At 40.7% G+C, this 27,236-nt stretch overlaps 3 protein-coding genes and 1 long non-coding RNA gene across 9 annotated transcripts; 3 read left to right on the forward strand and 1 right to left on the reverse strand.

The window, feature by feature from the left end:
• The first annotated feature begins 265 nt into the window (after positions 1 to 265).
• Positions 266 to 1,626, forward strand: LOC135614270 (transcription factor MYB94-like). The gene is made up of 3 exons (XM_065111435.1): positions 266 to 491; positions 662 to 791; positions 878 to 1,626. The coding sequence occupies exons 1-3, from the start codon at positions 359 to 361 to the stop codon at positions 1,461 to 1,463; spliced, it is 849 nt and encodes a 282-aa protein (XP_064967507.1). The 5' UTR covers positions 266 to 358; the 3' UTR covers positions 1,464 to 1,626.
• A 625-nt stretch (positions 1,627 to 2,251) lies between these two features.
• On the reverse strand, positions 2,252 to 26,272 carry LOC108953197 (uncharacterized). Of its 6 annotated transcripts, none has more exons than XR_010487467.1 (6): positions 26,083 to 26,272; positions 17,906 to 18,040; positions 11,755 to 15,177; positions 9,526 to 11,488; positions 4,172 to 4,292; positions 2,252 to 2,653 (listed from the first exon to the last, which is right to left on the reverse strand). It is a non-coding gene; the product is annotated as an uncharacterized LOC108953197 (long non-coding RNA). The 6 variants fall into 6 exon arrangements; XR_010487468.1 differs by adding an exon at positions 11,577 to 11,611 and having other exon boundaries at positions 11,755 to 18,040; XR_010487470.1 differs by having other exon boundaries at positions 2,255 to 2,653; positions 11,755 to 12,031; positions 14,585 to 18,040.
• Positions 6,828 to 8,189, forward strand: LOC103986798 (zinc-finger homeodomain protein 9). Its single transcript, XM_009404895.3, has one exon. The coding sequence runs from the start codon at positions 7,132 to 7,134 to the stop codon at positions 8,089 to 8,091; it is 960 nt and encodes a 319-aa protein (XP_009403170.2). The 5' UTR covers positions 6,828 to 7,131; the 3' UTR covers positions 8,092 to 8,189.
• Positions 16,552 to 17,626, forward strand: LOC135614271 (gibberellin-regulated protein 6-like). The gene is made up of 4 exons (XM_065111437.1): positions 16,552 to 16,689; positions 16,819 to 16,863; positions 16,972 to 17,005; positions 17,270 to 17,626. The coding sequence occupies exons 1-4, from the start codon at positions 16,621 to 16,623 to the stop codon at positions 17,449 to 17,451; spliced, it is 330 nt and encodes a 109-aa protein (XP_064967509.1). The 5' UTR covers positions 16,552 to 16,620; the 3' UTR covers positions 17,452 to 17,626.
• Positions 26,273 to 27,236: the final 964 nt, after the last annotated feature.

Consider the following 27,236-nt stretch of genomic DNA (forward strand, 5'->3'; position numbering starts at 1 on the left):
GGGTTTCTAAATCATAACAGCTGATCATTACTGGTAATGAGTTGAAAAGTGCCTCCAAAATAAATCTAGTGATAGAGACAGAGAGAGAGAGTGAGGTGCTTGACTTTGGAACACCCTCAAGAGAAACAGCTCTGCTGTACCAAGCATTTAACACCACCCGTCCTTCTCTCTCTCTCTCTCTCTCTCTCTCTCTCTTTCTTCTAGGATAATATGGCCTCTCCATGGATCAAAGAGGAGTTTTCAGTACATATATATATATATACGATACCCAACTACTGGCTTGGACCCCTGTCAGAGTCTTGCTTCTGCCTCTGAGAAGGAAGAGACGAACACAGCCATCAGAGAAAGATCGGATGACATGGGAAGGTCTCCTTGCTGTGATAAGGTAGGTGTGAAGAAGGGTCCTTGGACGCCAGAAGAGGACCTCATGCTGGTCTCCTACATCCAACAACATGGACCTGGCAACTGGAAGGCCGCTCCTACACAGACCGGTGAGCTCTTTTACTCCTCTTTAAACCATGTTGGAGCTCTCCGGAGAGCAGCTTTGCGGTGTATTTACTCTTCTGTTGGGTGCCGGTTAGGTTTAATTATTGGTCCAAGGTTTCTTTCTGTGATCATCGAGCATCGGTAGATACATACATGTCTTCTGTGCTTTGGCCAGGTTTAATGAGATGCAGCAAGAGTTGCAGGCTTCGATGGACCAATTACCTCAGGCCGGGAATCAAGCGTGGCAACTTCACAGAGCAAGAGGAGAAGCTCATCGTCCACCTCCAAGCTCTCCTCGGAAACAGGTATAAGATCATCCGTGTAGTCAAGTCGGTGATTACTGTTTCTTTGGGACTATTCCTCATGGAGAAAGGAGTTTGATCGACTGCAGGTGGGCAGCCATAGCTTCCTATCTCCCGAAGAGGACAGACAATGACATCAAGAACCACTGGAACACTCATCTGAAGAAGAAGCTGAGGACGGCACCAGATCACCTCGAGGCTAATCTCAACAAAGATGCCTTCTCGATCCACCAACCCGTCTCCAAAGGCCAGTGGGAGAAGAAGCTCCAAACCGACATCAACGTAGCGAAGCAAGCCCTAGGCGAAGCCTTGTCCTTGAAGGAACCGACAAGTCCAAGTGGCTTCAGCTCGCCGGTGCCATCGACGACCTCTTACGCATCGAGCACAGAGAACATATCTCGATTGCTCGGGGAGTGGATGAAGAATCCACCCAAGAAAAGAACTCTAGGGGCCGAGCCAGCCACCGTCGCCGACAGCAACGACTACAACGACAAGACGACGGTGTTAGCCGAGAAGCTTAATTCATTGCTCAGTGATATCGAGTCTTCAGCTTCGATGGTGTCGGAGAGCGAGCATCTCCCGTTGCTCGAGACTTGGCTCTTCGATGAAAGCCTTGGACAAGGGAATGCGGCGCTGGTCGAGATGCCATTAGATTACACGGCGGAGCTGTTTTAGTTGTGTTTTGTTTACTGTAGGGAAGGCCTAGAGATGAACTAAAAGGAAATAGGTCATAGCAGTTGATGATTGAAGGGAAAGACCCTCAAATTGCAAGGAAATAAGTGTAAATTCTAAAGATCTACATGCACAATATGGATATGTGTTTCATGGGTCTGTGGTATATGGAAGTTCCAATTAGCAGCTCCCCATGGTTTGTGTGTGTGTGTATGTGTGTGTGTTTTATTCAACTGGGTTTTGTTGCTGGATTAAATTACTACAAGTGTGCTGTTGATGCCTATATATATATTTTTTATTTTATGTTTTTTCAAGTTGTGGAAATAAAAGGATTATGTAAGCAGTTATTATAAGTCATGACAAACTTGAATTATTATTATTATTATTTTGAATGGATGCTGATGATGCACTCAAATATATATATATATATATATATATATATATACTTCATCTGTCCACTAGGTTAAGTTTAGACTATTTTGAGCTTTTTTGAGGTCTACTATGATCAATTTACTCTCCTAATTACTATCCTTCTTCTGACTAATATGAAAGATATCATCTATTTGACATCAATATGGATGTTTAACAAAGTGTTGGAAGCTCTGCATGAGGCATTGGATCCCATCATCATCAACCTTAAGAATAAATATCAGTGAGTGAATGAAAAGGAGAAATAATAAAGAAGAGAGGTCAGTAGGACACATTGGAAATGGCCATGATGGTCTTAAATGCACCACATGTGAAGTTTCTTTCTCCTTTTTCTCCCCATTTCCAACACTTGGACTTGCAAGTTGTCAGCTACTTTGAAGACATGCATGCACCAACCCAAGCTGTAAAAGATGGGAAACCCAAAAGGCTCTCATGCATGCCATGACCTTGTGCCAAAGGAGAAGAAAGCCCTTTAAGCTTTCTTACTGTAACATGGGATTGTACAAGTATCAACCACAATATGTTTTCTTTCCAAAGCAGTAAACTTAATGCACTCCCCCTACTTTACATGTGAGTCTCTACATTCATTACTGCCAAGTATAGACAGCTCTGATCTCAATGTTGCAGCATAGGAATGGAATGGAGGGAACATGAACACAGCAGTGATGTTCAAAGTCCAAAAGATGGTTGATGATAACAGAGTTGAGTGCGTTGTCACCCTTACATCTCCTCTGAAACCATCTTGTCTATGAATTAACTTCTCTCTGTAGACACCACAAGTGCATCTTATTAGGGTCTTGAGGTGGACCATGTACATTAATTGATAAAATTAAAAGAAAACTTTATAAGATAATTGTGAGATCAATAATATTTTATGAATCTAAATATTAGAGAATATATATATATATATATAGTTTATGTTATTAAGATAAGAATATTAAGATAGATGTGTGAAGTTATTAAGAAAATTAGAAAAAAAAAATTTATTCATAAACAATTATGTATCACTTGATAGAAAATAAGAAGAGAAAAAATTATTTAAAATGATATAGACATATTATATGCTAATGAGACCTCCAGATACATAATTAAAAGAGGTGAAATAACTAATGCTAATAATATGAAAAGAAATAGAGGAAGATGTAAAAAATTCCCAAGATAAACTATAAATTAATATTTACGTACTCTAAACTTAACTTAACATATAGTTTATTATCATCTCAATGACGATAAAAAAAACCTATGTAGTCGAACCTAAATATGACTTTGTTGTTGTAAAATGATTTGAATGAAATCTATTTTATATATATATATATATATATATATATATATATATATATATATATATATATATATATATAGTAGATAAATAATTACTGTTATATCATAGTGGTATTTGTAGAGCCTATTATGATGATAATTGGTAAAGAAACATATTCTGAGAATTTAGGTCAATATAATGACAATAATATGGCATTAGACCTTCTCATATGATACACATGATTCTTGGAACTGAACTAGATAGTGAGGGTTTCTTCATGATGAACAGAAACTGTCATTTTTGTCAGTTAATTTTTGACAGACAATTGCTGATAAAGATGAATCAGAAAGGAGGATAGTACTAGGGCACATGCTAGGAATTTTTTTTTTTTTTTGCAGTCAACAATTAGTAGGTTGATTAAACATGTATTCATTCATGTCAAATAAATGTCTCATCAATTGGCATTAAAAGTTGGACTTCTCACTTGCAAACATTGTAACTTTCTGTATTTCAAGTGGAATCACATCTACCAAGGCTGTCATTTTGATTAATGAGAAGACTTGGTGGTTTACTTACTGTAGCTGATGTTTTGATAAATATTCTACAATTGAAGTATATATTTTTTGTATAAAAACCTTATGCCTTCAATTTCTTATGAGCTCCCATTTCTAATTATATTATCCCAACAAAATGCCCTGCAAAAACTATTTTTCAGTGGTTCATAATAAGAACTGAGTTTAAAGACTCTAATCTACAATTTTCATCATCTAAAAGAACAAGCAGTCTTGGACCTTTCTTTTCATCATCTAAGAAATGAGTTTCTTTCTTTTCCTCCCAGTGATGATCAAGCAGTCTTGGGTTTATCTCACCTTTTCTGCTTTCGTTATCTTAATGTGGAACACTGATGATTACTTCCATGTTCCACCACTGGTGATGTGATAAGGAAACAAATACATGTAGAGAAGGATCCAAGTATTGTATATGGTAAGACCAGAAAAGATAAGAGAAAGAGAACACTGACCAAGACTCTGCTGAAATCTTCAAACATGTCAGTAACAACTTAGTTCTCTCCTTGAAGGCAGCATCCATCTCTTGGATTTTGTCATGTAAGGTAGTAGATGTTCCAGTGCATGCCTACTTGTCTGCAACAGGAGATGTTAACATATAAATATGTTTCAAGACTCCATAATTAAGATAAATATGTCCCCAAGTCTTCACTCACCCTTCTTGTGGCATTTAACTTCAGTAGGTAGATGAAACCTTGTTAGACTACAATATAAAGTGGATCTTCATCTATCATCATTAATTTGTACAATGACAAAGATTTTGATAGGATTACTATACATCCCCAAAAGCTTAACCTTTTAGCATTAATAGTTATTCAATTCAAAATCTTAATCATAACTACAGACCAAGTGTGAGTTGGAATCATATGTTTGTCCCTCTCTGTTTAAGTTATTTCTTTAATTGGCTTATTATGTACTTATGAAAGAGGATGTTAGGTTTACATAAATTAGATCATTTCAACTTGAATGGTTTGGATAAATAGCTACCTCTTAGCTTTAGCATCACTTCCAGAGCTGGTTCTCAAAGGAAGTTACACTAGAATGGAGAGTACCATGATGTTCAATATATATATATATATATATATATATATATATATATATATATATATATATATATATATATATATATATATATATATATATTCCTCATGTAGACAACAAGGAGAAAAGGGATAATGAGGATCCAACACTTCTGAGACTATTTATGTGAATGACTAATTTAGAAGGCAAAACAACAACAGAAAGTATGAAGATAATTAGCCCTTAGACACTACTTCGACATAGCAGTACAAAATTATTTTTCTGACAAAGAAACAAGTTGGAGAAAAAACAGCAGTCTTGGGCCAGTTGGTACATCTCTTTGGTTGTAGACCAGCTAAGATAAACAACTAACATTTAAGAGGCATTTCAAGTCAAGGCAGTCTCTAAATGCATCATGTTGGACTAGTCTTACATAGAAAACATCTCAGGGCAAGGCTATGGTTGCATATTGCAAGTATTAAATAGCCAAGGACTATATGGGCATGAATGGGGAGGGCCTACTTAGGGTATGTTAGTTTGATCATAGTCTCATCCTAAATTGGATAGCTATGCTAATTTGACTTGGGCAAAGAGGCAATTTGAAACCTTTTAACACTCCTATAAATAAGACAATAAATAATATGGGATCCTAAAATGTATTATAACAAGGCCTGAATGACAGTGAATCAGATTGTCTCATGCATCCATATCTATCTGACATATTCAAACAAGGCTCAACCCCTTTTGATGAAGTTTGGAATAAATTTTGGGATAGATAAATATGTGCTCAATAGATTTGGGTGCATAATTAAACTCAAATTCTGATAGAATGAATTTATAGGTATTTTATCTACTATTGTTCTTAATATGAGATAATAGTGATGATAAATTGATGTTTAAGTACTTGAATATCCTTTAATCATAGAATAGGACTCTCAAATAAGCATTGAATCAAGTTCAGATTCAGATATAATTATTATATAGTCAATGTAGTCAACCTATTACCACCACTGTCTTTGAGACCTGAAGCCAAAGAGTTCCACCACCACTTGGTTCACCCAAAGATGCACAATACAGGATTGGATAATATTCCAAATCAAGACCATACAAAAAGAAGAACAAATGCAAGATTCCCTAATGTTGTAAGAATAAGATGACAAAATGGTTTTGTTATAGATAAGATTATGTGGGATAACTATGTACTCCACCACACCTCACTAATAAAGCAATCATGTTTTGTGATAAAAAGGGGTTGCTAAAAGAAGGCACATTATGTGGGAGAATCACTGAAGGAAGACAAGATTACTTCTTCCATGGAACTCTTGCAAGTTGATGTGAGAAATGATTCAGACTTAATGAATAATTTATCTTTGGATGCTTCATCTCCTGCTTCTTGAAGAGGAATAATTGATGTCAAAGAATCCTTGCTTGCTGCAATAATTGGATAGATTGAGTTGAGATAAAGAGTTGTTCAAGAAAGAAAGATTCAAATGTCAAACCTATCATTCTTTATGCTCCAATTGGGACCATTTGAGGCACCAAATGACAGGATACTTATCTCAATTCTAACATCACTTGAAGGAAAACCACTATCATTTAATCTGTTCCCTGCCACAACAGCCCATGTATTGATGGCAATGTTACATGCTTATCCTTCCAAAGTTAATGATTTGGTTTCTTACTCTCTAAAATTTAAGTTTAGGATACATATTAATATTTAAATTAATAAAAATAAAAGTGAGAATTGGAAAGGGTAGAAAAGTAAATGTGCAGTAGACTTAAGAGTGGATGTTTTAATCTTTTGTTTCCAATTTAGAAATAAGAATTAGAATTTGGACTTCCCCCTTCAAAAATAATCCTCCAACAACCACATGTGCTCCACAATAAAGAGGAACCTGGTGATATTTATTACAATTTCCTCCCTCTCTCTCCTCTCTCTCTCTCTCTCAGCAGCAAATTAATCATGATCTCCTCCACCATTTCCATTCACTCTTCCCAACCCCAACCCTACCACAGGTTTTGAGCCAGATCTCTCTCTCTCTCTCTCTCTCAGACACACACACACACACACACACACACCATGTGGCTTGCACCACATGCCACTTGCTACTCACCCCCACTCATTTACTTTTTATCCTTTCCTCCCTCTCTCTTATTCTTATCATCATCATCATCACCATCATCATTCTCTTCCATCTCTTCACCTCTCTCTCTCTCTCTCCATAGTCATCTCCTCTAGCTTCTCTTTTCTTTGTAACTGTGCTGTGCTTCCTCTCTTTCTTCCCTCACCACCATCTCTTGAAGCTAATTTTTTTTTATATTGACTGTAATAAAATAAGGAAAAGAAAGGGGCGCACGCACGCACCTACGAAACCCTAGCGGTGTCTTCTATAGCATGGACCAGGCCACCAAGGTCGCGGAGGCCGAGGGCAAGGGCAAGGGGTTCGGCTTCCCCAACGGGGCGCTGAGGAAGCACCACCACCGCCCGCCGGCCCCCGCGGAGGCGGAGTTCCTGTACCGCGAGTGTCTCAAAAACCACGCCGCCAGCCTCGGCGGCCACGCTCTCGACGGCTGCGGCGAGTTCATGCTCTCGCCTACCGCCGACCCCGCCGACCCCACCTCCCTCCGCTGCGCCGCCTGCGGCTGCCACCGTAACTTCCACCGCCGGCTTGCTGACCCGCCCTCCCACCGCCACCGTGGCCATCCCCGGGACGAGGAGGATGACGAGAGGGACGGCGTGGAGGATGAGGATGAGGGGGAGGACGAGGATGAGGACGAGGAGGAGGTCGGGGCGAAGATCGACGGCCGTAGGGACCGTCCTCGCCCCCTCCGGGGCTCCGCTTCGCCTCCGGCCTTCTTTTCCTCCGCCCCCCACATGCTCCTCGCCCTCAGCGCCGGCCTTCCCGGCAGCCCGGGAACGATCCCGGTGAGGCCGGTAGCCGCTCCGACCGCGGCCGCGGCACCGGTGGCGGCGGTGGGCGCCCCCGCGGCGGAGGCCGCGCAGCCGCGAAAGAGGTTCCGGACAAAGTTCAGCCCGGAGCAGAAGGGGCGGATGCAGGAGCTGTCGGAGCGGCTGGGGTGGCGGATGCAGAAGAGGGACGAGGGGCTGGTGGAGGAGTGCTGCCGGGAGATCGGCGTCGACAAAGGGGTCTTTAAGGTCTGGATGCACAACAACAAGCACACCTTCCTGGGCCTGGCAAGGAGAGGCGACCCGGCCAGCCGCAGCGCCCGCAGCGAGGGTGGCATTGGTGGCGGAGACGTCAGCCAACCTGAGGGCAGCGGCCACGCCAACGGCGGCGACGAGGGCGACGGCGGCCATGGGCATGTAGTGAATGGTTCTCTCTCCTCTTCTTGAGCTGGCTGTCACCGTGCTACTCATGCTGTTGTTGCTATTATTACAGTAGTGATAGTAGTAGTTGCAGTTCATGGTTAATTTATTGCTCTTTTTAAGCATCTCTTCTGCTCCTTTGTTAACTTTGCTAAGCTACTAATAATGAGGAAGAGGATGAGAGCTTAACCAGTTGGTAAAGAAAGAGGAGACATTAGTGATCTGAAGTTGATGGATGGTAGCATAATGAAGAGAGAGAGAGAGAGAGAGAGAGAGAGAGGAAGAGGATGAGAGCTTAACCAGTTAAAATTGGCTTAATTAGGATTTCATGCAGCTCTGGTTACATGTACTCATCTACACTTGTTGGGGGCCATTGATGAAGATGGATTAGATATGGGATGCGCATGACTTTAAGGCAATGCTTTCTAGGATTCCAAGTGATCACAAACCTGCTCACACATACATGTTAGGGAAAGAAACCTTGAGAAGCTCAAAAGTTGGTTCTCTTTGTTAATCAAACTTTACACACTTGGTAACTTGGAATTATTCTTTTTAAGGCTGCTCCCTGTTTGACTCTTTTCAAAGAAGTTTTAAAAGGATGTAGCAGCACCTCCTTGTTACTTCCATCTCTTTTCATCTTGGGCACTTTGAACAATCTACTTGTGTTATTGCAGTTGCTCATCTTTGAGTTAGATTATCTGAAATTAACTTTGGCCTGTGCAATGTCAATGCCTTCTTTGTTCTGTTGATTGGGAAAAGTATATTCTACTTCATCCTTTTGTCTTGAGTCTGACTCTTACATTGTTGTCAATTGAAAATTAAGTAATATGTAATCAGGTAGATGTATAAAAGAAATATATTAATGAGATCAGATGTCTTAATGGTTGGTTCATGAATGAACATTTGGATCTTGCAGCATACTGGGGTGGAATATTTAGTCAAGTAGCTCAATCAATTAGATATTCATTTCTATAAAAACTATAAATCCTGTATTAGTAGTTGATAGCCCACATATTCCTTTGCTAAAGACATGGTGTCTCTTTATTCCTCCCAACAATTTTCTATTATTATCAATTTAAATTAGTTCTTTTATCTTAAAAATGTTTATGAAGGAAGCTAGAGCTCATGGAAATGGAAATCCTAATAGTGTGTCACTCACATTGCTAGCATGCTTTTATAAACGCTTGTCATAATTGATCATGTGCTGTGGGCTGTTCAAGACTGATGGCATAGCTACCATTTCTTGTTCTCTGTGGAACTTGGAACTCACAATCCTTGTTGGGGCAACTGAGTTGATTACTGAATTGTTTTTCCTGTTTATTTTTCTGGGTTTGGAGGTCATGTCAGATATGAAAATAATTTAGGGAGAGAAGAACATTTTCAACTCTAAATCTCTCATATTATTGTGAATTCCAGATAAGAGAGAGAGAGAGAGAGAGAGAGAGAGAGAGAGAAGATTACCGTGATGAGGATGTTTCTTCTATTTCCCCATTCAGGCTCAGGCACCGCTGCCTTTTTTCCTGCTGCTTAGCTTGTTCCAATGTTGCTGATGCTGAACTTTTTGAGCTCCATGATTCTGTTTCTTGCTTCAAAATTCAATCTTCAGCACTTTGGTACCTGGAGTTCCTGTTCACCATACTCACAAAGATCTGAGTGTTGGGTAGGTGGGGGTCATGAAACCTCTTAGCCTTCATAATTGTACCTGTATGCTCATTCCATCTCTATCTACATAATTCACTTTCTAATCAAGAAAGAAGTGTGTTTGTGTGTGTGCTGCTAACCTTTTTCATTCAGCAAGGGTAAGCATCACGGAGGAGGACCAGGAACTGCATTAATCAAGAATCTGCTATTATTAGACAAGTCCAAGTGGTGTCAGCTAAGCCATTTAAGAAAGGCCAGCTTAGTTACTTGGCCTTTGTGCTTCTTTCCTCTCTGTTCTCAACTTGTTTGATGTCAGCAGTGGTGATCTTTTGTCTGGTAGGATTTGGTCTCTAGGTTCTCTCTTTAGGTTGGAGCAAGTGTGGCTGGTCATGTCATTCCTTTAGTTAAAAAAGCATTAGGTTCATCCTCCCCACAGAAGGAAGAAAATCAAGTGTGATTTACTTTGATTTTTTTTTTTTTTTTGGTAACATTGCATATATATACATATGTATGTATATATGTATATATATTGTGAGGATAGAAATTAAAAAAGAGAAACTCCTTTTTTGCAAGGTGGTACTTAAGCAACAAAAAAAAAGATTAATACAAAATTTTATTTCTAGTGGCTAATTTGTAATCCCATTAAAATGGAGAAGCCAGGACCAAGTTGTGTTAAGGTTAAGGGTTGGCATTTTAGAGGCCACTTTAAAGCAGCATTAATGGTCTTTGAAGAAAATTAACTTGATTTATGTTACCAGCCACTTCCTGGGTAATCAAAATTTTATCATCTTCTGGTCACAAGAGACTTCAACGGATACAGTTTTATTTATGCAAAACTGGATATATATATATAACATAAAGAAATGAATAGCAGATCTAAATTCATAAGGATGAAATATCCTTATACCCTATTTTTGAAGCTTGTTTAATAAATCAAGCAGGGAAAAGAACGTATGTCATATCATTACCCCATCAAGAAAAAGTAAGAACAGTAAATCATTGAATGCGTCCAAAAAAGACTTAGTGCTACTTGAGAATAATCCCACTCCATGACAGACACCAAACTTTCATTTAGACTTGGCCCTGTAGAAAAGAAGAGTGAGAGGGTCGATCTAAACTCGGCTCCATCCCACCATATCATCATTTTCTTTCTTTATTAGCCGAAGAGATTTTTTTTAATCACAAAATATAGAGATTCTGCATTTCTTCAAGCGCATTTTCCCTAACAATTATTTTATCTCTCTGTCACCAAACACCTTTAGAAAAAAAAAAAAAAAAAAAGGACACTCCCATTAAAAGATTACCACTAGTCCTTGACTTCTAAATAGCAAACAAAGTGCTTTTAACTATTAGGATGATGTCTCTTTATAGACCAAAAAATAAAATACCATCACCAGTGCAATACATGAATACTAGGATTTGCTATATGAATAAATGCATGAGACTACTTTTATTTATAATATAGTAAAAACATAATTACTGTTATGTAATTATCAAGACCGCAGTTTTTAAGATGGGTGAGGGACGATGATAAGCGGTACTGATAAAAGATTCTAAAAGTTATACCTTATCCCGTCCTCTTCTCTGGTCAAAGCTGATAAAACCCCATCCCCTGCCGGAGCACCCGGCAATGTCTTAGGAAATCCTCATGTTCGTCCTCGCTATCTATGGAAATATACTTTTTAGAGCAATGAAAGATCATGAATCATGCTCTTTATCTCGTAATCTAGATGAGCCAAGGAGAGCCACCAATTACTTGAAGTTTGGTTCCTGATTCTTCTACCTGTAAAAGAAAAAAAAGAAAGGTCTTCTGTATCAGTGATACCATGGCCTACCAAAGAGTCATCTCCATGCCCAAATGATATGCTCACTTGGGTGATTCCCCTATTTCGTAAATCCAAAGTCCCTATAGTGAAGACACACTGAAGTCAGATTCTACGTGGGCAGCAGATAAGGAAGGAGTTGACAGTGAAACTAATGGTCGGAAGAGATGAGAAGGATCCTATCCCTAATCCAATCAAAGCAAGCCGAAAGTTGTCATGCACTCACCTTTCTGTCCCTGTCCTCTTTATTCCATTAGCTGATCATTAAGCAGCTTCGGAGCACTTAGGCCTCAGAAATCACATAGGGTTGGACCATATGGATCATGGTGGACACAGACGACTCTTCTTTAATTCCAAGCCATTCTGCAATCGATGGAGTGATTTGCTGGCCTGCTTCTCTTCCTTGGAACTCTTGCGGCAGAAAATAAAGCTTGTTTCCCTTCAAGGTTCTTGTCAAGCACTAACCTTTGTAAAAGTCAACATGATGGGGGAATTTTGTGTTGCTTGACAATGATGTAATGGCAAATGATCAGCTTTTCTTTAGAGGGGAAAAAAAAAAAAACATGAACATGAGTTGCATTAGCATGTCAAAAGTAAATTAGCAATTTAAACTAGGTAACAATTTATGTGGCATGGAAGCCTGTTTTTGTTGTACCCATCCAGATCGTAGTTAGAATGCATGTGGTACTTGATGCATGATTAGTTAAGACAAGCAACAGCATAAATCTCAATTCTCATTTCTAAAGAATTAACAAAATAATTTTAAAATGACAAAATATTTTTGTTTATGTACCAAAATCAGACTATAAATCTTAGTTAAGGTCATTCAATCAAACAAAATACTTTAATGATAACATTCATGATAAAGTACAATAACTAATTAATTTTAGTCTTCTTAACATAGTAAATAATAAATAAGGGGTTGAAATATTTTTATTTTATTAAATCATATAACATATAATATAAAGTATAAAATAAATAACAAAATTATGAAATAAATAATTATAATTTAATAATAATAAAAATGTTATAGGAAGTTAACTAATGTATTAATCTTAGATAATGTTATTGTTCTCATACTTAATTTTGATTGGAATTCCAAAGTTTATAAACGAAAGACAGTAAGAGAGTTTGCCATTCATATACTGACACTAGAAAATTTTAATTCCAATTTCAAATCAAAAAATGGGATCAAATGTCACCTAAATCCCGCAAGATAATTTTGAGAAGATATTCAAAGGAACAGATAAATATTTATATCTAAAGCTTTGGGTGGAAGTACATAGAAAATCAAATATTCCAATTATTTTCATTTTCTTATTTACAAAAAATAGAAGTAATAGCCAAAGGTTGAGTAAAAGGAAACAGACAAACTAAGAATAGTTCTTTCTCATCCATCACAAGATTTTACTCATTCTAAAAACATGATTTTACTTTGCACAACATCAAGTCATGAATTGTCTTATCTTCACACTGCCCAACCATCCTTTAAACTTCATGGCATCCCCAAGAAAGTCAATTTGAGAGTTCTTGCATAGTTTACGAGGCGGGGAAAGGAGTTGCTGGCACAGGGATAGAACAATTTTGCAATTATTATATTTAAACAACTTGGGTTGGGCTGTACTTGGGCTGGTCTTAGGCCCAGAACTCGTAAGATTCAGAATTATGGGGCTGGCCAGGTGTATTGAAAGACTCGGGCTCTTCTTAAGCCCAAATGGAGATCATAAGGACCGGAGAGGCCCAAATAGAGAGTGGTGCTTCACTTCTCCCCTGTCCGCTCCCAACAACTTCTCTCACCACCTCCTGTCTTATGTGAACAACGTAACAAGATGCAGTCATTAACAAACAAACCATGTCCCAACAGTTTCGGTCCAGCCAATTGGCTTGAGGCCTACAAATTAATTCAACTAGTCTCACATTAGATGTGATCAATGACTTTGATTAACATGCGTTATCATTTATATTCAGCAACTTCTAAATACTTCTTGAAGGTTTGACCCACGTGGTAACTAGATCTAGGCCTTGACCAGTATAACATCAAAGCAACTAACTACTCATGATGTGCAGATCATGTTGGTGCGAGGACAACGACCACAACACCTTAAGATCCCACGGCATATACAGTAATCCTAGTGATCCATGCATAACAGGAATCATATATCTTAACTTCTATACCCAAAAAACACTGATTTTTTTTTGTTTCTTATGCATAAAAAGGTGGTTAATTTTTGTAGCAATCACAAGACTTTGCTATGTAGGTTTTTATAATTGTGTTTTGAAAGTTTACATCTTTGTCATTTGTCTTCAATTCAAAGTACTGAAAGTTTTTTACTGCATTCAAGGATACATGTAATTTCGGACAACGTTTTCATATGTTTGGTTCTTTGGAATGACTTTATGTTCAGGTTTTACTATGCAGTGAAGTCTAGTGATTAGAGGTAGCTAAAACTGCAGAGAATTCAAGTTTCTACTTACAGTTTCCATTTAATATATATTCTTCTGGGTTTCAGCCTTCAAACACATTAACAAACTTGGTGTCTGGACTGACACAAACTTTATGTTTTTACTCACTAAATATAAAACATGAAGTAGGTGTCGTAATCTATATAACATCTATGCTTTTATTAACTCACTAGAAATTGGTTAACAAATGATCCTAGCATGCCACACATTACCTTCTTTTCCTACATCCTGCTGTTAAAAGTTTCTTAGTAGCAGACACTTACTAAAACAATCTCTTCACACAAAAAATAATCAGGAATAGTGTAGCTACAAGCCTACAACATACACATATGGTACAATTTTTAAGAGAACATTTAGGATGAAGTTTACCATGCCCATTTCACTAAAGAATTAAAGAATCATACCACAATATATTTTACTCATATTTGATAATTAGTTTAATGACATACAAGATCATCAGCATCTTATGATACAGGAACATATGATACTACTAGTTCAAATAGTAAAAATAACTACTACTTTAGATCTTTGTAAAAGATGCATCGAGAGAAGAGCAACAATAGAAAGGCTAAGATAAGGCAAGAATCTGAAACCTGCAAAGTGAGCATGTTGTTGATGCATGTGGAGGTTACAGAGGTTAGCAGATCCCCACTGAACCAAAAATTAAAAGCCTTCATTGAAAGGAGTTGGCAACAAACGTTGGATTTTTGTGAATGCTCTCACATGGGTGACTCTGACCTCTGTCCCAAGCTACCAATATGTTTCATTTTAGAATTTAACCTGCCACTTTCTCCAAGACCATGATTGCATTGTTCTGAGAAATGTCCATCTCCTGGGAATTGAGTATATGTTCTCTTGTTTAAGATCTCAATAACCCTAGAAGATCTGCTATTACTTAGTCCCATTGATGTCGATCCTCCACTACAAAGCACTAATGAACTTGTCTATACTAAGATTGGTCCAGTGCACAAGACTCCTACCAGTACAGGTCTGAAGAGAGTCGATGCAAGGCAATACCCTCAGGTAAAAGATCATTCAGGTGGCTAACAAAACATTATCACTGAAGCGAGTCAATGTAAGCAATAAACTTACGTAAATTTTATTTTGGCAGCTGAGAAAACATTGTCATTGCGGGACACAATCAAAATCCACCATCCAATATTACGTGCATTGTAGGTGCATGTACCTAGAAGAACACTATATCTAAATTTTCTATTTGTTTTATGGAAAGAAAATAATGAACAAATTACATGAACAATACACTTAAAATGTCATAAATATTAAAATGAAACAAAACCCTTGGCTATAATTAACCCATTATGCAGAGGAATTAGAAAAAGATTGCAATTTATTAAGCAATCAGTATGTTGATTAGCTTTGTATATGGATGTCATGACCTAAAATGACTTCATGTCAATTTGTTGATGATATAGGTCTAACTTCAAGTAGAATCTGACATTTAAAAAAAAAAAATCAAATCTATGATAAAGACAATAGCTTAACTGATATGCATGTGGAAGCGAGCCCACACTTAAAGGGTTCAATGTCTAAAGAATTCAAAGGGATGAGATTTGGATGAGGCAGTTGTGCACCTTGTGGCCAATTTGTCAGTGAGGCCATGACCTTCTGCGAGATGTGTCTCTTTCTTGACAACTACAAAGGGAAGAACATGGGTGGGGTTGGGTTCATTCACAGAAGAGGTACTTGTAGGTTCCACCCATCATAATGTGATAGCAAAGAATGTCATGGGTGTCCCATGCTTGTCCTTGCATCACATGATGGACTCAGACCAGCACATGCTCCTCACCACTAATTGCATGGCTTCCCAAAGGACATCCAATCTTCCTACAATTCACAAGGCACCACTTTGTTTTTGGGTCCAACTATAACTCCCCTCTAAACTAGTATTCTTGTAGGTCTGATTTGTACTATGTATGAACTAGTAATGATAACATTTTGCAAGGTTTTAAAGATTAACATTTGTTCTGCTAATTTGCCACAGAAATAAAATGAACTTTTGGTTAGATTTGATAGCAAAGAATGTCATGGGTGTCCACAAGTTTGTCCTTGCATCACATGATGGACTGAGACCAGCACATGCTCCTCACTTTAATTGATGGCCTCCCAAAAACCACCCAATCTTCCTACAATTTTTAAGGTGCCACTTTGTGCTAGGGTCCAACTATAATTTCTCCCTAATCTAATATTTTTGTTGCTCTAATTTGTACTGTGAACTACCAGTGATCAAATCTTGCAATATTTTGTTGATTCCATTTGTTCTGCTAATTTGTCAGAAGTAAACTTAAACTTTTAGTTAGGTTTCTCCAAAGTTACATAATAGAGTATGCTTGCCTGTTTACAAAGATAGAATCTACCAGCTATTATGTATTAACTGAATGCATATTGATTTGTGATTGCCTCAATGGTACAAAGGCCACACTTTAGGTACCAAGGTCAAGAGTGTAAGCTTCATCCCCAAGGGGTACACAAGGAGGCATATTTTATCCCTCTTTATGGACTTTTGTCTGCCCCATCTAAGCTATAAATATGGCGGCCTCTCCAACATTCCACTACATCTCCTTAGCTCATTTGTCTGTTGTACTGTTTAGACTTGGGAAGAACAATAGCCATGGCTAAGCTTGTTGTTCTGCTGGCCATTGCCCTCCTAGCCATTTCCATGGCTGACTCTGGTTACAAGGTCAGGATCTCTTCTCTGAAAGCCAGTGATACCAATACTACCAATCTACACATAACATTACCAAGTCCATTTTACAATGTAAATAAGTATGCTTGCTCTTAGCTTCTATGTTATTTCTTTGCATTCCAGGTGCTGGCCAAAGAAATTAAGCATTCTGAAGGGGAGTACATACTGGTACAATTATTTACATCTTCCTGCTTTGTAAATACTTCCTAAATAGAGTGGTTTAAAGTAGCAATTCTTCTTTTTTTCTGATTTTCTTACTAATATGCACTTTTTCAGACTTCAAACGGACGAGGCACCCTGCAAACCTACCGTAAGTTTCTCATTTTTCATTTTCATCCAAACAAGTCTCAAAAATGGTGGTCTTATTATGAGTAATTGAGCAACAATAGTTATAGAGATTTAAAACAACAGAAAAGAGATTCTGAGACAAAACATTTCAGAATGACCTAAGAACTACTAAGAAAAATACTTGGAAGTGATCTGTTCTTGTATAATTAGGCTAATGGAAAAATCTATTCTGAACTATGAATGTAATTTCTTTTCTAACATTTATGCATTGTATTTCCATGATCAGAATGCCCATCCCAATGCTCAAGGAGGTGCTCAAAGACACAATACCACAAGCCATGCATGTTCTTCTGCCAGAAGTGTTGCATTAAGTGCCTCTGTGTACCCTCAGGTTTCTATGGCAACAAAGGAGAGTGTCCTTGCTACAACAACTGGAAAACGAAGAGAGGGGGCCCAAAATGCCCTTGACTTGAAGCAAACTAGTTTTCTCTAGCCTATTTGTATTGTTCACTTGCTTCACTCAACCTAAAGAGGTTGCTCTTGTATTACCATTATCTGCCCGACCAACCTCAACTTGATTGCTGAGTGTGGTAGGAGGCAACATAATTTGTATCAAGAATCAATATTATGATTCTTATTTGTACCTCCTAATCAACCAATAACAATCTGATATTTGATGGTTTTATGAATAAGCCATTTTCTCTAAATATATTATTCTTTTTATGAATGCCTCTTTGGCTTAAAGTGGACCTCGCAGTTTCTTATCATATAGCAAATAATTCCATGGAAGAATCATCTAGATATAAGTTTGCAAACTTTGGGAGTACCGTTTCAGAATTCAGTTAAAAGATACCATTCTTGGGTTGAGGTAATATCTGTAAACTCATCGAATTCTCCTAAGAAACAAAATGAAATAACTCACGTAGATACTTTGTAATCTTTCACCATAGTTTCTGAGTTCATCTGCAACCATAAATAAATTGCTCCAGCAATCTAGCAAACATCAAAACTGATTAAATTGGCAGCAGGGTGCAAGATCATATGCCATTGAACTGACCTGAAAAAAGAAACAACCTGGGTATGAAATTCTAAAATACATTCATGTGCAATTTAAGGCAGCTGTTTACCAAATAATCATCCATTCCATGCTCATATTTTAGATGCTCAGTGCAAATAGCATTTATTCATAATTATATACCAAATCACAATATAAATATAGTAAATGTACTTCTTGGTGGGAAAAGCTTACAGTTTTTTACAGCCTTTTTTTCCAAGGTGTATTATTCTGTGAAAAATGTGTTTTTTTATCATTTGATGCAAAAAGCATTTATTTCTTTTTTTATTTTTTGAAAATGATAAGTGACGAGGATGAGATTCGATCCTTAGACCTAGCTATAAGACAGTCAAAGTTTTATATTGTTGCATCCTTCGCTAAAGCAATAGACAACATACCCAACATATGGCATCATCCAACAAACATAAGTGCATCTTTTGGATGTCTATTTCTTTCAACTATTTCATCAAACAACTGCCTCGCAGTCTGCACACCATCACTTTCTCGGTGCATTCCGATGGGAATCTGGACAAAGACATCAGTGTCAAAAAGGAGCTCGGAAGCATAGAATGAACCTTGGTGCCCTACTCAACCTCGCCAAGACTTGACAACGTGACATTATCGAACTTGACACCGCCGCGGTGTAACGGACAAACTTCTAAACAAGATATTGGATGTAATGCTTATGTCTGTCCGTTGTCTTTTGGCATGTTCATGCCTTGTACAGCAGGTAGAGGGGTGGCCGAAGGCTAAATAGTCCCATGTTAGTTGGGTTGGTGGCCTCTTTCGGCTTGTAAATAAAGGTTGTGTCATGTGGACACGTGCGAGAGCTTTTCGGTCTGTAATGGACCATTTTACCCTTTGTTGTGCAACTATTCAGAGCTTGTAAAGTCTGTTTGTAATTTGCATTGTTTATGAAGTGTTTTTCGGACATGTTTACTTGTGGATCCCGATTGAGGCGTTCTCTTTAACCCGTTCTCTCTTTTGTTGGTCCTAAGGGACAATGGGGGGGCTTCGGGGGAGGCTGACCTTTGCGGACGGACGCGCGAGGGTGCCGCGCCTTAGGCAAAACCAGCTAAGGTCGTGACATTATGGTATCAGAGCGGGACAAGCACTCATAGAAACACTTGACATGCAAACGTGGGGGACCTAGCGGGGCTGCGTTGAGGGCAGTCAGCACACGCGCGAACGTTTGAGGGAAAACGGGCATGGAGATGTAGGGAAAAGAGTCGCTCAGAGGAGCGGGCATCTAACATTGGCATTTTGAGGAATGGCCAACCCTTCGCGCAAGAGGCACCACGAGAACAGGCAAGCTTGGAAGAATGCGGAGCGCACAAAGGATGGGATGGCTGAGTTTGAGCTACGGCTCAACGTTGACAACTTTACTTGATGGTGCTCAAGGCAAGCGAGGTGCTTGGCAAAGGATGAGACCATGCAAAGTGGAATGAGTTGCTCAGCGACCGAAAGAGTTGTGCAAAGCTCACAGAGGTGAGGGGAATTGCTAACTCGAAGAATTCGGTACTCATGCATGGGCTTGTATGCGGACGATGAAATGTTCGTGGCCATCCCAAGGCGGTCGAGACTCGGCGCCATGGAGCATTGAAACTTTCTCTTCGGCATGCAAAGGATACGTCTGGAGGAGGCTGAAGTGTGCAACGAGTTTAGCATGTTGCTAGGCCTTGAGGGGTGCGGCGGTGGCTGTATTGACGTGGAGGCGCAATCTAGCAAGTGCGTTTGCAAGAGGCAGAACAATGCATAGTTTGTTCAGCAGATCGGAGTAGTCCAAGGGGATGGTGGTCTCCGAAACGAAGAGAGATGTTGCTCCAACGGGACAGTTATCTAGGAGGGATAAGTCTCGGCACTCCAGAGGGAGAATCATGTGAGACGGACTTCATATGTTGAGGAGGAGTACCTCACAAACAACAACTTCACGAAGCTCGATGGACTGAGCAAGCGGCGAGGAGTTGTCGCATGATCTCGCTCGAGAGAATGCATTGGTGGATGCATTGCGAGATCAAGTGGGGGAGCGACCTAAAGCAACTTATGAAGGTACACTTGGAGTCGATGTAGAGATCGGACTCAAGGGAGGGCTGACCCGTGGAATGGTGGGCGCGAGGGCCACCACCGACTCAATGCAAAAAACGAGGAGCGGAACAACTTGGGTGTAACTTGGCGAAGTACCCAAGCCGCATGAAGGGAGCCAGCATAGAAGTTGGAACATGGAGCAGAGGCACAGTGCTTTCCTTAGACAGCGGTCAAGGACATGAACTCATGCAGAGGCAAGAGTAGGATCATGTTGTTCCATGGGTCCTTCTTTCTGACGAAGCGGACTCATCTTGCATGGTGCCAAAGACGAAGGGAGCTTCTGGGCACATGCACCTTATCTCGGAGGAGCATTTGATGGAGGAACTAAGGCGACTCAATTTGCGGAGGCGAAGTTGGGTTCAGAAGGCCTTAGCACGAGGCAAGAGGACGCAGAGGCGGGTACTCTTGAAGAATATGCCACAGTGTTGCCATTCAAGTTGCCATGAAGGAAGCAGTGCGCAGCGGAGATTGTGCTGGTAGAGGCAGAGGCCCAGGATCCAGACAATGGTGCACAAACTACAGTGAAGTCGGTGGACTTTGGGAGCTACTAGGCGACGGACTGTCCTAGAGCGGTGCTTCATCTAGGTGTGACCCAGGAGTGGGTGGATGAAGGTCGATTGCCAGAGGAGCGAACAAAATCGAAGGTGGAAGGGACCCTGCGATGTATTGGCAGAGGCCACACATGGAGGGTTCACAATTCGAGTTTATTCCACAAGGATCAGAATGCAATGGAGATGTCACCAGGAGGCGACATGGTGCAGCGAATCGTGGTGGAACAATTCGTGGCAATGCGATACACACAATCTGTCCCGTGAGGGATGAGATCATATGGAGGTATGATCGGGAGTTACTGGAAGCTCCACTTCGGTGAACAACACGACGGCAAGAAGGGCTATGGATTCAAGGAGTGAAGGTCATGGTACCGCAGAGGCGGGTCTTCCGGGCGTGCATCGAATTTTGCATCGGATGAAAGCCTTGGTCATCAGCATATGGGGGCTGTGTTCCACCAAGGGAAAAGTTCAAATGCAAGTACCAGTGAGTTCCATGGGAGGGACTTGATCATACAGAGGTATGATCGAAGCAGCTGGAGAGTTGGACTGCTCCAGAGCTCATATTCGCTTAAGGGAGCCCGACAAGTCAGAGGACAAGGTCGAGTAAGCGAACGTTGCTACCAAGGAAGCTAAGGAGAACAGAATCGGTGCAAACTCTACAACGTGATGGCAGAGGTCATGCATGGGAGTTGCAGTATGTCTTTCCGTCGACCAAACCGACTGCTTGGAGAACACAGATGTGTTGAAGCAGGGGGTCGAAAGGGGCGAAGAAGCGACGATGAGTCCAGAGGGACATAGCTACCCAAAATCAAGCATCAGTTAGAATGGAGGTGGACTCAGAGGAGTGCCACGGAGACATCTCTACTGATTGTGAAGAAAAGGGATACAGAGGCGAGGCGACGGATAGTAGGGCCATGGGCATGGCAGCGCCATGGTACCGCAGAGGCGGGACTTCCGTGCAAGTCATTGATCCCTTGCTCTCATGGAGGGAGAGCGCTTGGTCGTGAAAGGGGCCGAGGAGGTGGAGCATGCAGATGCAATCTCCAAGTACCGAGACAAGGCTGAAGGGCAGAGGCCAAGAAACTTCGTAAGACTGGTGTCAACAAGTTTCTCATCAAGATAGCCGTAAGTGAAGGACTTCGGATCATGCAAGAGTGCACGACCAAGGAACGAAGCAGGCAGTACGCGGTGCTGTACCTTTGCTACTCAGTGGAGTAGGCGGCAGGGTTGATGGAGAAGACGGTACAATCCCAGAGGCGACCTCATCTATCAGAGAATTACTCCAAGTTGGGGTGAAAACTTCCCACATTCCAGAAGTTCGATGGCATTGAGAAGGTGAATCACAGTAGCTAACTCAACGCAAGGAGTGCAAACACTTCAAGTGCTTCAGAAGTGTGAGCAAAGAACAGGCGAAGACCAGTAACCAGCTCGATGCATGAAGTACAACCTCGAGGAGGCGGGCGAAGTCAAAGTAACCTTTGCCTTCTCAACTCTTAAGAGAATGGGCGAAACCGAGTACCCCAGTTCTCTTATCTATCCAGCAGAGGAGCTCTGCACAAGTTCAAAGACCCTTCGAAGATAATGGAAGACAATAGTTGTCAAATCCTCACCAACGGTGATCAGTGCTACTGAGAGTAGATTGTCTGCTTCATTTCCCAACGAAATGCCAATCGAAAGCGGAAGTGATGCGAACCTACTTGGATGTGACAACTAACTGAAAGAAGAGTCAATGAGCAGATTTTGTGGAGGAAGGACCCAAAACTTCAGAAGTTGGCGAGACGATGCTCGTTAAAGCTTCAACAAGCATCCACCCAGTTCAAGCAGCATATGGAATTTTTAAGAGACTGGCGCAGTAAGGATGGTCTTTTCCTTCATTTGGCGGATCCGCAGGAATCAACAAGGATCAACACAACTCAGCCAACCCCACACCAGAGTCAGAGTCATTGGTGAGTTGAAGCAGCATGGCGGATCAAAGATTCGACTACTCAAAAACAGCAGCGGAGTGCAGCTGGGAGCCAGGAGGCACATTGCAGCTGGAGCGGAAGATTGAAGACTCAGCAAAGGCGAATAGTTGCAGTGTTCACAAAGGCTTCGACGAGGACGTCGAAGGGATAAGTGGGGGAGAATGTAACGGACAAACTTCTAAACAAGATGTTGGATGTAATGCTTATGTCTGTCCGTTGTCTTTTGGCATGTTCATGCCTTGTACAGCAGGTAGAGGGGCGGCCGAAGGCTAAATAGTCCCATGTTAGTTGGGTTGGTGGCCTCTTTAGGCTTGTAAATGAAGGTTGTGTCATGTGGACATGTGCGAGAGCTTTTCGGTCTGTAATGGACCATTTTACCCTTTGTTGTGCAACTATTCAGAGCTTGTAAAGTCTGTTTGTAATTTGCATTGTTTATGAAGTGTTTTTCGGACATGTTTACTTGTGGATCCCGATTGAGGCGTTCTCTTTAACCCGTTCTCTCTTTTGTTGGTCCTAAGGGACAATGGGGGGGCTTCGGGGAGGCTGACCTTTGCGGACGGACGCGCGAGGGTGCCGCACGCCTTAGGCAAAACCAGCTAAGGTCGTGACAGCGGGGCTCAACGCATCTAATTGTAAAAGTCGAGTGCACTGGCGGAGGACAAGAATGGTCCGTGAAGGCCAGAGAGTAACGAGAGGCGAGGGCGACAGCAAAAGGCGATAGCGCATAGGAGCTTCTGCACATTGAGTTAAGTAAGATCCTAACGACAGCGGGGAACGCTCTAGGCTCTAGAGAGAGTTGGAGAAGCGATGACATTAGTGGAGAGAGGGAAGAAGCCGGCCAAGAAGCAAGAACTAATCAAGTGAGATGAAAAATATATAGATTTCTTTGACTTCTATTAATTCTTCTATAGATTAAATCTACCAATATTTGTAAAATGTATTTGCTATTGTTGGACATCTTTCATCATGTTTTTGCCTTACATAAATGCTCACATAAATTAATGTGATGAATGCTTGGAATCCATAAAAGCTTCCAAGTGCATTTGAAGTTCTGTTACTTTCACAACTTTGCATCAATGTAAGACACACATCAATTTCTCCAGATAGCAATGGTATTTATAAGTCTAACACTTTACATAATCTATATATACAAAACTATGAAAGAGATAATTTAAGAGTCTACTAACATGATCTATTGAAAATGGGTTCAAGAGAGGTATAAAATTGGTAATTATTAATCGTTCTGTTACAAGGAAAAATAAAGTTAAATTGCTCATCCTATTCACCTAGACATGTATCTTGTCCAATTCAAGGGACTGTTCAACAAAATAGAAGAATTTTCTTTACTCCATATGACTTTTCAATTTCTTATCTAAGTTGAAGAACAAAATTGCTGATAGTTGTTTAATCTAGTGAAATTTCCCTGCAACTCTGATGACAGGCATTCTCAGTAGGTATTATGTAGTAGCTTTTTTGTTCATAGTTCTTAGAATCCTACCAAATAATAGGAGTTGAAATGGTGCTAAGTGAAAGGCACAAGGCATTAATAATATGGCAAATGCTTCTACAAAACTTAATAGAAGAAAAAGAACATGAAGAAGAAAAAGAAGTAGAAGAATCTGAAGGAGGAAGATTAGCACCCAATGTTATCATCAAAGACATTTTGAATTGTTCAAACCTTATGCACAAAAAATGGCCAACAAGAAAAGTTGCAGTTTATGTATACCCGGAACCAAAGCAAATTCTTAACTATACGGAGCGAGCATGACACTTGAATGACCCATCTGAACCAGCTACATTGCAGAAAGGTAGGAAAATGCTTTTTAGCTGCCTCTTTTTCCCTTGTTTCAATTTTGAGCTCTTTTTTTTTTCCTCTCACTTATTGCATTCCATAGCTTGTTTGCTAGCAGCATGATTTTTTTTAAGGACGAATTCCCGAAAAAAGCCTCTAAGTTTCATAATTTTCTAAATAGCATCCGAAGTTTGAAAATTTTTCAGAAAGCATCTTTTTTTCAAAATAACTATCCTGTTCTCGTCGGCCACCTCCTTCCACCCAACCCCTAGTTGCATCGCCACCCCGCCGATTGCCCCCCTCCGTTGGACCTACCCAACAGCGGAGACACAGTGGCCCCGCAGCACCCCGCTGGACCAGCGACGGAGCAGCCCTCGCAGCGCTGGACCAGCGACAGAGTGACTAGTGACAACGGTGAGGGTCAGGGGTCTGGCAGGGGTTGCATAGCCTCCTAGCACCCCTGCCTTGACAGTGAGGTCTCCTCGCACCCCCTCCTTGCTGTCGACCGCAAGCGAGGAAGGAGAGGGGGAGCGGCTTGTCCTCACAGCCAACGGCAACAGTGAGGGTTGGGGGGAGAGCAGGGTGGCCGCGTGAGACAGAGGGGGGCCATCGATAGGGCAGAGGCACAGCCAAGGCTGACGCGGGAAGAGGCGGAGCTAGGGTGCGGCAAGAATTTTCAAAATGACGAGGACAAAATCACCTTTTCTTGCAGTCAGAGGCATTCTGTGGTAATTTTTCAAACTTGGGGTGTTATGTAGGAAATTCTGAAACTTGGAGGCTTTTCCAGGAATTTGCCCTTTTTTTAATATCCTTCTCTAATATTTTAACTAACTTTTACTTGTATTTCTCGATCTGCAGTTTATTTAAGCATTTCAGCATGATTATGCACATTCTTTTAATGAAAACAATGAAAACTCAAGTTATCTGACATCAGGTTTTATGCACTCATTATGCCAGAAAAGAATTGGAACTCTTTGGAACCCAACATCTGACTTCCAGTAGGGCTAGTTACCTTCTACACGACCACAAAGCCACTGGGTAAGACTTGCCATGTTATGGGACTTGGTTACAATCCAAGTGTAGGTCTTGATGAGATTCAAAGTGCAGCTATAATACACTTATAAGAACATGAAACTATGGCTTGATGTGGTCCTGAACCAAGACAAGCATAGCTGGATGAACTATTTCGATACTGAAATTGATTACCTCCAGATGTGCAACTTTGGACTTTAATGCACAATACTGTAGAATCGCCTACCCTCTAGAGGTTGCATATATGATGCTAGGCTAAGTGACATGAAATCCATACCAGAAAACACTATCATTTAATTTTTAGCATCACCTAAACATTCTGATACCCATCCAGGCACATACGGATAGCGCAGATTTATAAGGTCATCGATTAAGGTATGCAGGGAACAATTACGGATAAATGCAACAAAAAGTATACATATCACACCTTTAATCTGCAAACTAGGCCTAAAAATTTCAAGATAAATCTATTTTGCGAAAAATTTAGAGATTGGCACAATATCTACATAACTAGAAGTACTATACCAATCAAATCCTGCGCACACTCGACGATCCAATATAGAACAATACAGAGAGAAAGAGAGGCTGAAGAGATTATTGGACATGTTAAGCTCGTCGAACCTGAGGCAAATCCCAAGAATCGCATGCTCCATCACTTCCCCTCGGCCCCCATCCTTGCCGCTGATGCAGGAACGAAATACCTTGAGCCGAGTCGATCGGCTGACGGCAAGATCGAAGCTTGGGGTTTCAGGAAGATGGCGAGGATTCCAACGAGAAGGGGGAAAAAGCGAGGGTTTCTTTTGAAATTGACGACGAAGGAACTCAATATATGCTTTTCGTTTGGTTCGCTCGAACCAGGTTGCGGTCCGATTGGGTCCGGTTCAATCACGGCCTCCTAGTAAAAGAACCCTTCACCGGTTTAATCCGCTTCGATCCATGACTTGTATGGGTCGGCCCAAGTGAGCCTTTCAACCTTTCATAATATAACATCTATTCTGTCATTTGAAGAACTGCCAATACAGGAAAAATGAGATCTAATGTGCTTGCTAAATCAATCTTAAATGTCCACATAACATCGCATATACGATATGTTAGCCAATAGGTTGCCACATCTAAAATTGAGCAATCCTATAATATGTTGTGTGTTAAAAGTAAGGAAGCTTAGATTGAGTTGTCTTCCATTTTTCTTCCCTCCCTACTTAGCTTTCAAGGAATCTTTATTACTTCCCCACCACACAGTGCAGGGTTTGCATGTTTCCATGCTTAGCTTCATGCTCTTTGTTGTATCTCTTTGGTTGCTTTGCTCCTGTCATCATCCAAACTACATTCATATTTTCTCAGTCACTTATCTATCATCCACGTAGAAGAAGGGAGACCTGATGAATGCTTGACATTGCACATGTAAACGATCTTCCCCGTTCTATGCAAAGAGAAGGAGATCTTTCTTATGTAGTTGCCTTTTGATGATACGGATCAGGTGGCTGTTGCTTTGACCCTGAGCTTTGAATTACATGGTCTTATAGCTACTGCCAATGGTTCAGACACTCTTTGCTGCATCTGCGGTCAGTGTTGTCTATTTTGAACACTGTAGATGATACTGATGTTACTTTGGTTGAGAACTCCATCAAGCTTAACACACCCTCACATGCTGGGCTCAAGCAGATGTCCCATTTACCACTGGGGTCGATGCGGGTGTCAGCTCCTTTTCTGCACCTCGACACTGATCATTCACTCGATAGGCATGGCTGGGAATGCTGCAGGAACGTTGTCGCTTA

This window comes from Musa acuminata, chromosome BXJ2-6 (genome assembly GCF_036884655.1).
Source record: "Musa acuminata AAA Group cultivar baxijiao chromosome BXJ2-6, Cavendish_Baxijiao_AAA, whole genome shotgun sequence".
Lineage (NCBI taxonomy): Eukaryota > Viridiplantae > Streptophyta > Magnoliopsida > Zingiberales > Musaceae > Musa > Musa acuminata.

Coding starts and splice junctions, on each gene's coding strand:
- LOC135614270 (XM_065111435.1), top strand. CDS start 359: ATGGGAAGGTCTCCTTGCTGTGATAAGGTAGGTGTGAAGAAGGGTCCT. Junction 492..661: donor GGCCGCTCCTACACAGACCG/GTGAGCTCTTTT, acceptor TGCTTTGGCCAG/GTTTAATGAGATGCAGCAAG. Junction 792..877: donor CAAGCTCTCCTCGGAAACAG/GTATAAGATCAT, acceptor GATCGACTGCAG/GTGGGCAGCCATAGCTTCCT.
- LOC135614271 (XM_065111437.1), top strand. CDS start 16,621: ATGGCTAAGCTTGTTGTTCTGCTGGCCATTGCCCTCCTAGCCATTTCC. Junction 16,690..16,818: donor TGGCTGACTCTGGTTACAAG/GTCAGGATCTCT, acceptor TTTGCATTCCAG/GTGCTGGCCAAAGAAATTAA. Junction 16,864..16,971: donor CTGAAGGGGAGTACATACTG/GTACAATTATTT, acceptor GCACTTTTTCAG/ACTTCAAACGGACGAGGCAC.
- LOC103986798 (XM_009404895.3), top strand. CDS start 7,132: ATGGACCAGGCCACCAAGGTCGCGGAGGCCGAGGGCAAGGGCAAGGGG.